Source organism: Bufo bufo, chromosome 4, assembly GCF_905171765.1.
Source record: "Bufo bufo chromosome 4, aBufBuf1.1, whole genome shotgun sequence".
Taxonomy (NCBI): domain Eukaryota; kingdom Metazoa; phylum Chordata; class Amphibia; order Anura; family Bufonidae; genus Bufo; species Bufo bufo.
In genome coordinates, this window is record NC_053392.1 from 536,465,977 (window position 1) to 536,481,400 (window position 15,424).

General features: G+C 43.5%; 1 protein-coding gene across 3 annotated transcripts in view; it reads left to right on the forward strand.

Moving 5' to 3' along the window:
- The window catches only part of LOC120999016 (SLX4 interacting protein), a 225,668-nt gene that overhangs the window by 190,608 nt on the left and 19,636 nt on the right, over nt 1-15,424 (forward strand). For all 3 annotated transcript variants that reach the window (XM_040429896.1, XM_040429897.1, XM_040429898.1), the window contains one exon: nt 3,389-3,486. In XM_040429896.1, the coding sequence (XP_040285830.1) occupies nt 3,389-3,486 (98 nt within the window). The remainder of the gene's footprint in view (nt 1-3,388; nt 3,487-15,424) is intronic.

Here is a 15,424-nt window from a genome sequence, read left to right on the forward strand (position 1 = left end):
GTTTTGACAGGATACAGATCAGAATGCCAGTATGTACATATATGTAAGGAAATTATATTTGGCTTACGGAGACAAAAACTTTAGATATTTTCATGTTGAGTTTCACCTGAGATAGATTTCACCCTTCAGGATACATCAGCTGGACAGCAGCAACTAACTCATTTTTGAGCAAAGCTCTGAGCCTGTGAAATCTGAGTTCACATTGTTCTCATTATTGGTCAGATGTAACCCAAAACCAACCTTTAGGTGGTATTATCAAAGAAAATATTTTTTCTCAGGCTTCCGTGATGCGTTGATGATCGTGCGTTGTTGCAGCAATGGTAATAAAGCATTACACTTATAAAGTTCTGGATATCCATTGTGTTCCTGGTATCGATTATGGGCAACACGGTTAGCACTGGTCCTTAGCAGAACTTGGGTTCTAGGTTCAAATCCAACTAAGGTCAACATCTCCTTCCAGTCTGTATGTTCTCCCCATGTTTGTGTGGGTTTCCTCCTACACTCCAAAGACAAACTGATAGGGAAACTAGATTTTGAGCCCAATTGGGAACATTTTGGTTAAAATTTATTTTTAATCTCATCTATTGTTAAAGGGATAGTCATTATTTTATGACATATCACACTTGAAACACCCAAACTGTTCTTCCCTAAATACACTGCTCAAAAAAATAAAGGGAACACAAAAATAACACATCCTAGATCTGAGTTAATTAAATATTCTTCTGAAATACTTTGTTCTTTACATAGTTGAATGTGCTGACAACAAAATCACACAAAAATAAAAAAATGGAAATCTAATTTTTCAACCCATGGAGGTCTGGATTTGGAGTCACACTCAAAATTAAAGTGGAAAAACACACTACAGGCTGATCCAACTTTGATGTAATGTCCTTAAAACAAGTCAAAATGAGGCTCAGTAGTGTGTGTGGCCTCCACGTGCCTGTATGACCTCCCTACAACGCCTGTGCATGCTCCTGATGAGGTGGCGGACGGTCTCCTGAGGGATCTCCTCCCAGACCTGGACTAAAGCATCTGCTAACTCCTGTGGTGCAACGTGACGTTGGTGGATAGAGTGAGACATGATGTCCCAGATGTGCTCAATTGGATTCAGGTCTGGGGAAGGGGCAGGCCAGTCCATAGCATCAATGCCTTCGTCTTGCAGGAACTGCTGACACACTCCAGCCACATGAGGTCTAGCATTGTCTAGCATTAGGAGAAACCCAGGGCCAACCGCACCAGCATATGGTCTCACAAGGGGTCTGAGGATCTCATCTCGGTACCTAATGGCAGTCAGGCTACCTCTGGCGAGCACATGGAGGGCTGTGCGGCCCTCCAAAGAAATGCCACCCCACACCATTACTGACCCAATGCCAAACCGGTCATGCTGGAGGATGTTGCATGCAGCAGAACGTTCTCCACGGCATCTCCAGACTCTGTCACGTCTGTCACATGTGCTCAGTGTGAACCTGCTTTCATCTGTGAAGTGCACAGGGCACCAGTGGCCAATTTGCCAATCTTGGTGTTCTCTGGCAAATGCCAAACGTCCTGCACGGTGTTGGGCTGTAAGCACAACCCCCACCTGTGGATGTCGGGCCCTCATATCACCCTCATGGAGTCTGTTTCTGACCGTTTGAGCAGACACATGCACATTTGTGGCCCGCTGGAGGTCATTTTGCAGGGCTCTGGCAGTGCTCCTCCTGTTCCTCCTTGCACAAAGGTGGAGGTAGAGGTCCTGCTGCTGGGTTGTTGCCCTCCTACGGCCTCCTCCACGTCTCCTGATGTACTGGTCTGTCTCCTGGTAGCGCCTCCATGCTCTGGACACTACACTGACAGACACAGCAAACCTTCTTGCCACAGCTCGCATTGATGTGCCATCCTGGATAAGCTGCACTACCTGAGCCACTTGTGTGGGTTGTAGACTCCGTCTCATGCTAACACTAGAGTGAAAGCACCGCCAGCATTCAAAAGTGACCAAAACATCAGCCAGGAAGCATAGGAACTGAGAGTTGGTCTGTGGTCACCACCTGCAGAACCACTCCTTTATTGGGGGTGTCTTGCTAATTGCCTATAATTTCCACCTGTTGTCTATCCCATTTGCACAACAGCATGTGAAATTAATTGTCACTCAGTGTTGCTTCCTAAGTGGACAGTTTGATTTCACAGAGGTGTGATTGACTTGGAGTTACATTGTGTTGTTTAAGTGTTTCCTTTATTTTTTTGAGCAGTGTATATTGAATGTATGACCCAGCTATACAGGAGATCCTTCTTTGAGTGTATTATACAAACCGGTATCTGATTAAGCTCCACATGGAGTATTCTGACACTTGCTCCAAATTTTGGATGACATGTCTTAACTTTTTCCATTTCCTGTGGTTCTGCCTCCAGATCCCTAGATTCTATACAAGACCGTTGTTAAACATTGGTCTGCCATTTGGACACCTACCCTATATGATTGGATCTATTAAGTTAGGCCACCTTTACATCTCTGGTGAACGTTTCTGATAGGCTGTTCCAGCAGAGAACAGCCTGCTAGAGTTCACCAGATCCGGCATTGCCGGATTCTACAAATCACCAGTGGGTTTCCACAAAAACCGTTGCATGCAGTGGTTTTTGGACCAACCGACGGCCGGCATTTGTGCTGGATCAGGCTGCTGGATCCATCTTGCTGCAGGTGAGAATGCGACATTAATCTCTCTTCCTCAGCTTAAGTGGATGTATAAACATAAAACCCATGAATATTACAGAGGGGCATAATTTTGACTTGACTCCCTGTTAAACAAATTTTATGCTATCAGCCCTCTCCCTCTAGATGTAATGTCAGTCTGGACTTTCCTACCTTTCTGAAGTTTTATGGTGGATATCTAATGGTACAAGCGAGGACCACAGAATGAGATGTTGAAACAAGATCAAGAATGTCACTCCTCATACTTTAGACAATGAATTGTGCCATCATGATGTTTCACTCCTAATCTTGTTCCATCACGTCTGAAATAAAATTTACTAAAGTAAGACAAGATTACGAAACATAGAACCTGTGCTGCAGTCTTCTCACTGCTTTCCCTAGGCCATGTGATGTCATGTTTATTGGTCACATGGCCTAGGTGCAGCTCAGCCCCATTGAAGTAAACGAGGCTTAGCAGCAATACCAAGCTCAGCCGCTGTACAATATATGGCGCTGTGCTTGGTGAACTGAGAGAAGGCTGCTGCGCTACTGCAAGCATCATGCTTCTCAAACAGCTGACCGGCGGAGATCCCAGGTGCCGGACCGCACTGATCAGATAGTGATTACCTATCCAGAGGATAGGTCATCAGTAAAAAAAAAAATCGGAAAACCCTTTTAAGCTTGTTATACTGGTAAATAATTTCTTCAAACTTTTTCTTTGTACAGAACTGCATGTGTTTCCGGACAGAATTGTGGTCTGCGTAAGTCAACTTGAGCCTCATTCCAACACGTGGGCAGCTGAGACCATTAAACCTTCCAGTTTGGTGAGCATGATCTTTTGTAGACTCCACTCCACATGGGTCTTTACTTTTAGCAGGATTTAAAGGGTTATTCCCATCTCAGACATTAGGAGCATATCGCTAGGATATGCCCTAAACGTCTGATAGGTGCGGATTCCACCCCTGGGACCTGCACCTATGTTTACAATGGAGTCCGCAATGTCTCGGAGTCCGCACCGCACATTTGCGGCTGCCCTCCACTCATTCCTACGAGAGGACTGAAAATAGCAGAGCGGCATGCGGCACCTTGCGGGCTCCATTCTAAGTATAGGTGTGGGTCTCGGAGGTGGGACCTGGACCTATCAGACATTGGGGGCATATCCTAGCGATATGCCCCGAATGTCTGAAATTGGAATAAGCATTTTGGGGCATTTATGAATAACTATGGGAACCATTCCTGTATGATTTATTGTTCTTTAAACTTGCATTGGACCACTAAGGGTAGATTTATTAAGATTGGCGTCTCATCTGCCAGTGTAAATACAGATCATTGGAATCAGATGCTTAAAATTTATTAAAGTTGCACACCTCTTAAAGAGGTTGTCCTATCTTTGCCATTCATGGACCAGATGAGAATAACCACAGTAAACGGTTTCCAAAACTCCCATAACAGTGAATAGGAGCTATGCAAACAGTGTAGCACAGCAAGCTATGCTGTTCCCATAACTCAGGAGTTATGGAAGCAGCATAACTCCTATTCTCTGCCATAGGAGTTAGAGAAGCAGTGGAGCGCTCGCTGGCCCTATCCATAATTTCGCCTCCCCTGGCTGGGATAGGACAACACCTTTTACAAGTTTGGTTTACTTTGGACTGTTTCAGTCAGAAAACTATTTGTGCCAACATTTTTTAAATTTTCTGGATTATAGGGGTTATCCAATGTCATAAACAGCCCCCCTATGTGCCGTGCCCCTCACACAAAATATACTTACCCTGCTCCGCTCCAGGTCCCCGCACCGCCGCAGCTGCTTCTCTCTGTACACGGATGAAAACATCCGGTGTCGGGGAAGAGCAGCCAATGGCAGGCAGGGACAGGAACGAGCCTCCCTAGCGTCACCTGCGATGCTAAGGAAGCTTGTCTACGTCCCCGCCTGTCAATGGCTGCTCCCCCCCGACACCGGATTTTTTTCATCCGTGTACAGGGATGGGGCTGTTTATGACATTGGATAACCCCTTTAAGTATTGATATATCTGTTTAGACCATGTTCCCGCCTGGTAAATCACACCATTTTACAGCCTCTGTTTTCTATTACATACTGTAGCAGCTGCAGAAAACTTTTAGTGATAAATCCATCAGACTGATTGTCTGACGGTTTGTTCTCCAGCCAAAGTTCAGGCTTGGTTTGAGCATGATTCAGTTTAGAATATTGCTTCAGGACCTACCTGTTAATAGATAACAAGGCTAATATTACTAATCTAAGTCAATTACCAATATAGCGTTATTAAGGTTTTCACTCATGGATTAACACAGATTTCAATATCGTGTGAGCCCATGGAAAGATCATGACTATGACTAACCAAACACTTGTTTGCCTGACAGCTTTTCCCTTCCGACATTCCCGCCCATAGACATGCATGTTCGACCCCCTCCTTCGATATAGGAGGGGAATAACCCACTGCTAACCACCTCTGATGGTGGATTATTTTCCTTGAGAAAAGAGAAAAAAGGACCGGGCATTTATCCTCCAACACCTGACATTGCACATTGGATGACCGGCCAGTCCTGCCATAACATTATTTGCCTGAATTTAATCTATTATGTATGGCCACCTTACGTCATATGCGTATTCAGACATTACATATTGCCATGGCTTGGACCACTCAGCAATTTTTTTTTTTTTTAGTAATGTATAGAAAATAAAGAGCTACTGTAGACAGTTGTGCCATTGCAAATAGCATAGAAGCAGACACAAAGAAAAGTAACAGTACTACCACGTTACATTTCTTTCAATAGGGCACTGGTATCCTGCCAAAGGATGCACTAGTGACCATTATCCATCAGTGGAAGTGGACTTGTCAGTTTTTATGTTACCCAAATCAGGTACTATGGATGGGAGAGATGCCAGTCACCTCTTACGACACACAATAATAATTAATAAGGTAGCTGTTCTCTTTCCAGAACTGCGTCATCCTCAAATTTAGTTCCAAAATGGCTTCTACATTTCTTTCCTCCTTTGTTAAGTAAATATTTTTTTAAATCGACCATCTGAATTTTATATTGTTTATGTCATCACCTTTATTTATAGTTAGGCCGGTGTGTTTTCCATGAATAAAGCTGGACTGGTGCCACCAATATATTTCCTCCTTGCATATTCACAGTTGGTTTCCTTGAAGATATGTAACCATATCAGTCCTTATGGGATCCTATGATCACTGAAAAACACACCGGTGGCCCCCTGCCATGGAGAACTTCAAGAGCAGCCGTGCGGAATTACAGCAGGAATTCTTGGCCGTGGGTGGATGTGGACCTGGGGGAAACTGATCATTTTTCTCTGCGATGCTTGTATGCTTCAGCCAGGCCTTAAACCGCACTCATCCTCTCGGTTCTATAGGCAAAATGAAGTACGCCCGAAAGAAAGGGAGGATGAACAGAGTGTGACCACCCAACAGCTGGCTTTGGACTTGACAGCAGAAGCGTTCATTCCTCCCAGTGGTCGTATTGGAGCTCCGGTTCAGTGTAGAACATTCATATTCTCAAGAGATTAATAGGACGTACTGTGTGCAAGGAGATGATCAGAATTAAGGGCAGAGGTGCCTCTTTGTGAGTTGAGCAAAAAGCTGTTCTGCAATTTTTGATGAGCTATTCCTAGAGGCCCCAATAGATGGCTACAGATGCAACATGACTTATTCAGGAAAAACACATGTTTTGTATTAAGTACAGTGCACACACTTCCATGATAGGCACCCTCAGTGCTGTTTATGAACTAGGAAACCGAGGTTGAATATAGTTCTAGAATTACTGTGGGCGAAAAGGAGCAATAAGATAAGACAAAACAGACAATATACTGTAAATCTGCTTAGCAATATGTCTGTGGAGTGAAAACCTAGCACTGGGAAAATGAATATATTATATACATTAGTAATTAGTAAGCTACCTGAGGGTATGGAGATCCTGGCGGCCAGACTAGTTCTAGTGCACAAGTTCTCTCTTCCCTCTTACCGGTCTTCAGACAAGTGATGTTGCAAGCAATTAGGAATGATATGACCTGCATGACAGGGCACAATGCTCCCTCTAAGCCTTTTTAGCTAGTGGATGGGGTAGTTTGGGATGTGGGTGCTGCTCTAGGTCTGACAGTGCAGGACTTCATCAAATGCTGTACAGCTCCATGATAATTAGCTATAAATCAGCCAGATATACAGGGCCACATTGCAACCAGGCAAATAGTATTGAACAGCATCCTCGTCTAGTGCAGAGATAGTTATTGTCTGCATCATTAGTAGGCAATAGGTCCAACGGTTAATGAAAAAATAAAGCAGCACTCCAAATAAAGTGAAGATGGCTCATGGAGCCTCTTTATTCATCCCGCGTATTTTCGCTCAACCCAATGAGGCCTTTGGCAAGCTTGACAAAGGCCTCATTGGGCTGGGCCAAAACGTTGCTTGGGTTGAATAAAGAGGGTCCATCACGCATTCACTTTATTTGGAGTGCTGCTTCATTTTATTTATTTTTATCCGTCAATCTATCTTTGTCTGTTTTATATAGTTGTGATTTTTTTCCCCCAAAATGTTTCTTTAACACTAATAAAATGTGACTCCCTCATAAGTTTTCGGTAGCTCAGATGGTCGCTACAAATGGTTTTCCCTCCTGAAGTAGTTTATCCTCTTGTATTGAGGTGTTTGCTTTTAGCCCCTAGGGAGTGACTGAGGATTTCCCTTATGCTAACCACACTCATTTTGAAAGTGCCACATAATATTCAGCAGTTGTGGATATGCGTTTTGGCATGAATGCTAGCAGAGGTCTCAATTATATGTTGAAGAGTTACATGTGGAGACCATTTTCTCTCACCAATGAAAGGTGACCAACCCAGACCTCAACAATATAAAAGACTAGCTAATTGCCTGGTATCACCCCTAATTTACCAGGATGGGCGATGATTCTCTTGTAAGGTCTGTAGATTTAAAATATTGCAAACCTAGTCTGTGTCAGTGTTTTGCGGGTCCAGATCTGACCAGGGGGTTATTTCTATAGATTTTCTAGGTACTGCTCTCTATTTTCCACCTACCCTTTTGATAAGCTGGCATATGGTTGGGTTTTCTATTAAACTAAACCTGGCTTGTGCACCTGAATTTGGTGGTGATACCTGTGAGGAGTATAAACGTTTGAGAGTGATTTCTCTTTTGGAGCTAATGTATATATTGGCATTTTGGCATTGACTTTTTATCGATAAGAAATGTAGAGCCTATTAAAGTGACGCTCTGGAGAACACTTGCATGGTATCCTCTGTTTCATCTTTTTAGTTGCAGATCCGTCAGTTCTTGGGCTCTTCTGCTTCTCAGACTGCCTGATATACACTGTGCATTGGTAGCCCAAGACACTTCCTACTGGTCCAGGCTGCTCTTGGATTAGCCAGCACTATTCTCATGAGTAGTTCTGGCCAATCCAAGGGCAGGAGGACACGTCTTGGACTACCAAGTGAACGGTATACATCAGGCAGTCTAAGAAGCGGTACGGGCATCATGTTTCGCAGAAGAGGAGCCCAAGAACTGGCAGATCTGCATCTAAAACGATGAAACGGAGGTCACCATGTAAGTGTTCTGTTTGTTCCCCAGTTAATGTGATTTTTTTTATTTATTTTTTAACCCAAAGGTTGCTTTAGGCCTTTTTCACACAAGCGAGTTTTCCATCAGGGTGCGATGAGCAAAGCATCCGAACTGAATCCTGACCCATTCATTTCAATGGGTCTGTGCACATCACATTGACGCATCATTTCTACTTTTAGGAGAAATCACAGCATGATCTATATTCTGTGTTTTTCACGCAGCTCTGGTTCCATAGAAGTGAATAGGGCTTCGGTGATGCAATGTGTTTTTTCACTGATGGCAACCGCGTGGAAAAAAATGAAACACTGAACGCAATCGCAGACAAAACTCACTGAACTTCTGTGCAAAACCATCAGTTTTTTTCCCTAAACAGACCCAGAGAGAATCCGTATTGCTCGTGTGAAAGAGGCCTTAAGCTGTCCATCCATCCTATTACAGCTGGATGAGGAGGACATAATCCATACACTATATTCCATGAACCTATCCCATCATTATAGAGCTATGGGTTGGGTGTAAAACAAGTCCTCTGCATGTGGTGACTTTCAGGATCTGCACTTTAACGCATAGTAATGATATATATCATTGATCCTGAGCAAAGCTTTCATTCTAAAGAGGAAGATGTCCTTTTTAGGAGGTTACTTCCATATTGTAATTCAGTCTTAAGGTTCTTGTACTAGTAGGAATAAGTGGAGTATGTCTGGTGGCTTCCTATCAGAAGATGTAAGCTCTTTTGTTATGATTTTCAGTTTAGGAATTTTTACAAGGATGATTTTACTCTGACTCATCTGGGAAACCTGGACAATGGACCAGAAGCGTTTGCCCCAGGTCATAATGTGAGCCGATCATGTATCACTCACAGTTAAACCTGGGATAACATCTTCAGCTGGGTTCCGTTGAGACTGGGGCTTACAAATAATTGACATGTCATACATACTATGAGAATATGCGCTTGTGTGTGTACACTCATACATTTGTTTAAGATTATCAAACATTTGCAAAATTTTACTTAACGGGGGATTTGGGTTTTATGTAAATAAAGCTTACTCAGTGTAGAAATGAAAAGTTTTACAACTTCGGACTCGCAGTGCAGCACCTGTCCGGACTAGAGATGAGCGAATTTCATGTTATGAAATTCGTTCACGCTTCATTTGATGGTAAAAGCAGAATTGCGTTCTGGATTCCGTTACCACGGACCATAACACAATTCTATGACGGAATGCATAATTGAATGCCTTTAGAGGCATTCCGTTATTCATTCCGTCATAAGAGAAGTCTATGGCCTGCATAACAGATCTGTCCCGTTTCCGTTATGCAGGAGAGGACTCCCTTCATAACGGAAACGGGACGGATCTGTTTTGAAGCCCATAGATTTCTTTTATGACGGAATGAATAACAGAATGCCTCTAAAGGATTCCGTTATGCCTTCCGTCATAGAATTGCGTTATGGTCCGTGGTAACGGAATCCATAACGCAATTCTGCTTTTACCACCAAATGAAGCGTGAACGAATTTCAAAATATGAAATTCGCTCATCTCTAGTCCTGACCTCCCAGCCCTGACGGGGTCACATGCCATTATATTAATTTATGATGCTATGTCAGTGATGGCGAACCTTTTACAGACTGAGTGCCCAAACTGTAACCTAAAACCCACATACAGTATTTGTGCCAACATGGTATTTTACCCTGAATACTACAGTCCAATATAGTATATCTTCCATGTGCTTTATCATTTTGCTATAATAGCCTACATTCAATGCCCTGCTGTTCATAGTTCTCACTGCTCTGATGAATGGCAGGTAAAGTCTATAGCATATTGGTACACCATAGACTTTTTCCAGGGCGTGGGTGCCCACAGAGAGGGCTCTGAGTGCCACCTCTGGCACCTGTGCCATATGTTCGCCACCACTGTGCGATGTAACCCTTAGAGGTTTGCCAACGTATTGAATAACACTGACATAATGTTGTCAGTGTTATCCAATTCCATTCAGAACTGTAAGGGTTTCATAGCATCATAAATCAATATAATGCTATGTGACTCCGTCAGTGCTGGGAAGTCAGGACAGGTGCTGCGCTGCGAGTCTGGAGCGTGACACTAGCTTGTGTAAAAACCTGCCTAAGAGTACTACTGCAGCTGCCTCTTATTTAACTAATAAAGACTGCATTGTATAGGGAGTCTGCATTGTTAATGGCTGCATGGCACCTTCAGTTCCATTCGACTGTTAACAATGCAGAACCACTATACAGTGTGGTCTTCATTAGTTAAATAAGAGGCAGCTGTGGCCTGTATGGCTCATGGCCACGCCATGTGCTCATACCCTTCAAGATATTTGCTGCAAGTGACTGAAACATTCTTAATTACATGCAGAGGCTTCAACCATAGCCCTGCTCTCTTCTGAGATGCGGATACATTTGTATCTAGTCCACCTATTGTGTTAAATAGCCTGGACTCTAAAGTGAGCCCTTTACTGGCAGTGCTGGCGGTGTCCGGTTGCTGGGGCAACTAGGCCAGCCACCACAAGCAGAAGAGTTGGCCATTCGTCGATCGTGCCGGCACATCTGGTGTAGTGATGTCAGGTCATATGATGCCGGTCAGCATCACATGATTGGTAGCATGACCTATTTTAAAAACACAACTGCTTGCCACAGTTGCCTATGATTGTTTTCCCTCTGAAGATCCACACTAGCCTTACCTTACAGCTCAGGATTATCGGATTTTGGACCTTTGCTTTGGTTTATGATGTTGACCCTTTGACCCTTTTTCCTGGCGATTTGGACCCTGACGTGACTTGCTGGGATCCACCCTTGGCTTGGTATTGTTTCTGGTTATTGTTCTCTGATTTTGTCCTGTCTGTCCCTCCTGGTATTGACTCTTGGCTTGATTTGGTGACTGGTTTCTTTCTCCTGCTTCCGTGCATTTTTGATCTCTTCTGGTCTGACCAGGCTTGTCTGTTTCAGCTTTAGTTTTGTTCAGTTTGGCTGATCTGTCACTAGTTTATTATTTTGTCCCCTTTGTACCTTCCCGTATAGACCTCAGCACTTAATTAAGGAGGAACTGTCGACCAGTTGTGGGCCGTCAACTAGGACGGATCATACAGTGGTTAGGGACGGTGGTTGGGGTAGCTCAGCATCTCACTTGTCCCCCATCATGACAGATACATTGTTGCAAACTAGCAGAGACATTTGTGCTTTTGATGCATTTAGCTCACAGAGAATTGCCTTCACTGGATATAATCGTAGAAGCTCCTTTGATGCCTATGAATTTAAGCATGCATGTTCTCTTTCCATGGCAGTAAATGGGTATCTTGAAGGGAAGCTGTCATCAGTTTCACACTGCCCTAACCATGGGCAGCATTAAACAGCGATAGGATTCTTTATTACTCTTATAGAGAAAATGTAGTTTCCAGCTCATCCCTCATGACAGCACAACAGGAGGTTGTTCCTCTTTGACCTTCTTGGGACAGGAAACAGAGAGGTTAAAAGGTCCCTCCCACCTCCGCCCATCAGTGTTCTTCCTGTCCCTACAGAGGATAAAGGCAGAGAGGTTCCCTGCTCTAGGGTTGGAGAGATTCTACAAGAACTTTCAGGGCCTAAAACTGGGACTAGAATCCAGGGGTTGTCTGGCCTCTCCTTCCAATTCTTGAATAGCCTTGCTAACACCTTTCTGGGTTGAGGTCCCTTAGTAGCCCGGAATCTACCTGGTGGTGTCCGAGCCTATATGTGGGTTCTCTGATAGCCTGGGTTCGATCGGTTGGTTCATCCTCATCCTTCCTACCCTATAAGTGGCCGTGACAGTACCTCATATGTGGAGGTCCCCTGGCTTTCTCCTAACCCTGATGGAGTGAGTAATGCAGCTGGTGGTTTATCTCAAGATGGACAGCTATGGGTTCAGGGAGCTTAGATTCGCTGTTCCTTAATGGAGTTCAGCATGATCACGCCCCAGTGCGCCTGAAACAATCAGCAGCTGGAATTGGTCCTTTTTTTTTTCTCTCCTTACCAACGCTCCGTATGCAAGTGTTGGCAGAAGCTGCATGACAATATTGGTGCTTGCTTTGGCAGCACATACTCCAAGGTTAGTAAGTGAACCATGCAAACTATTTGTCAGGACAATGTGGACAATTTTAATGGAAATTGTGTGTAATTCAAGGAGTGCAAGACATACAGTCAGGTCCATAAATATTGGCTCTATACACCACCGCAATGGATTTGAAATGAAACGAACAAGATGTGCTTTAACTGCAGATTGTCAGCTTTAATTTGAGGGTATTTGCAAATACCCAAAATGCAAATTTCCAAATCAGGTGAACGGTGTAGGAATTCCAAAAGTTTGCATATGTGCCTCCCGCTTGTTAAGGAACCAAAAGTAATGGGACAGAATAATAATCATAAATCAAACTTTCACTTTTTAATACTTGGTTGCAAATTCTTTGCAGTCAATTACAGCCTGAAGTCTGGAACGCATAGACATCACCAGACGCTGGGTTTCATCCCTGGTAATGCTCTGCCAGGCCTTTACTGCAACTGTCTTCAGTTCCTGCTTGTTCTTGGGGCATTTTCCCTTCAGTTTTGTCTTCAGCAAGTGAAATGCATGCTCAATCGGATTCAGGTCAGGTGATGGACTTGGCCATTGCATAACATTCCACTTCTTTCCCTTAAAAAACTGTTTGGTTGCTTTTGCAGTATGCTTTGGGTCATTGTCCATCTGCACTGTGAAGCGCCGTCCAATGAAGCATTTGGCTGAATATGAGCAGATAATATTGCCCGAAACACAGAATTCATCCTGCTGCTTTTGTCAGCAGTCACATCATCAATACATACAAGAGAACCAGTTCCATTGGCAGCCATACATGCCCACTCCATGACACTACCACCACCATGCTTCACTGATGAGGTGGTATGCTTAGGATCATGAGCAGTTCCTTTCCTTCTCCATACTCTTCTCTTCCCATCACTCTGGTACAAGTTGATCTTGGTCTCATCTGTCCATAGGATGTTGTTCCAGAACTGTGAAGGCTTTTTTAGATGTCATTTGGCAAACTCTAATCTGCCCTTTCCTGTTTTACATCTTGTGGTGAACTCTCTGTATTCACTCTGGTGAAGTCTTCTCTTGATTGTTGACTTTGACACACATACACCTACCTCCTGGAGAGTGTTCTTGATCTGGCCAACTGTTGTGAAAGGTGTTTTCTTCACCAGGGAAAGAATTCTTCGGTCATCCACCACAGTTGTTTTCCATGGTCTTCGGGGTCTTTTGGTGTTGCTGAGCTCACCGGTGCGTTCCTTCTTTTTAAGAATGTTCCAAACAGTTGTTTTGGCCACGCCTAATGTTTTTGTTATCTCTCTGATGGGTTTGTTGTGTTTTTTCAGCCTAATGATGGCTTGCTTCACTGATAGTGACAGCTCTTTGGATCTCATCTTGACAGTTGACAGCAACAGATACCAAATGCAAATAGCACACTTGAAATGAGCTCTGGACCTTTTATCTGCTCATTGTAATTGGGATAATGAGGGAATAACACACACCTGGCCATGGAACAGCTGAGAAGCCAATTGTCTCATTACTTTTGGTTCCTTAACAAGTGGGAGGCACATATGCAAACTGTTGTAATTTCTACACCGTTTACCTGATTTGGATGTAAATACCCTCAAATTAAAGCTAACAGTCTGCAGTTAAAGCACATCTTTTTCTTTTTATTTCAAATCCATTGTGGTGGTGAATAGAGCCAAAAATTTTAGAATTGTGTCGATGTCCCAATATTTATGGACCTGACTGTATATGTATACCGGCCATGTGAATTATAGGGTATAGTATACTCGACATCTGGAGATAGTATGGGTCAGCCTGAAGTTAAAGGAACATTAGTGTGACCAGAGCACTGAAATTTAGTAAAGATCCTACCCAGACCTGTTAAAATGGGAGGCAGCACCATCCGGGCTGTGAATTCTTCTTGTATGGATTACAGCTATCCCTTCTATGGCAATGAATTGGTATATCTACCTCAAGGCAAATTATTTTAAGTAAATGTTAACTTATGGCAACTAAACTCTTCACTATGTTATTCTATCTATTTGCACCTAAGGGTGCTGATGTCACAAACATTAGGGACCCTGCCTTCGTTGCCCAGAACCTTAAGGGCACCTCTGCCGCCGCCAGGAAGGAGACTCCCCTCACTGCACGTCAACCCAGGGAGCTACAAAACGGCAATAGAGACTGTGCATTCCTCTTTCCACATTTACACTTACAGCCATGCTCACACATATAAGCTGTGGCTATGCACGCTGCACAGGTCCTGTAACCTCTTGTCACTCCTCAGTCCCTGTGTCTCCTGGCTAGTGCCATTTAAAGATGTTGTAAAACCCTTAAGACTGCCTCTGACCTTGAAGCTATGTGGGCAGGTGGGTTCTCGGTTGGCCTGGTTTCATCGGGAGGGTTCTTTCTCCTTCTTCTCCCTTGAGTTCATACCAACACCTCCTGCTACAGGATCCCAAGCTTGCCCTGGACTGGTATGAAGTAAATGGTACAGTTTCGGTTACCTCATTGTTGATGTCCATGCGTGCCGTGTGCCAGTGCTGTCAGCTTGGCTCGGTTTCTTACAGATACCTTGTAGACATTCCGGAGTTAGTTGTTTATCATATTATAATAATTAAGCTCTCGGGAATAAACTGCAATGGGGGTTTACAGTAAATTTTTTACTCGGTGCAGTGGTTATATATGATGTTACAATATTTTATCTGGTTTTAGAGCGAGTCTAGAGTTTTGTTTGTACTAATATGATGGCGGCCATTTTATTTCTCCTAATGATTGCTCCCTAGACAAAATGAACCATTATAGCTAATGAAATGTATTTGGGAATATATTTATACTAAAGTAATATTTAAGTATTTTCATTTTCTTATTTCCCGGAGAACCCCTTTAAAGTAAAACATAGTTGTTTGCAATTCATAATTTTTTGTAATAATGGAGTCTATTGGTTTTTCATGAAACTGTTGATTGCTTTCTTTTTAACCGCCTCACGTCCGCCCATAGGATATAAACGTCCTATGGGTGGACGTCTATTTCTGACAGCACGTTTTAAAACGTCCTGTCAGAAATAGCAGCTGCACGCTAATCGTGCAGCTGCTGATCGGGTTGCCCGCTGTCAGTGACAGCAGGGCAACCCAGAGATA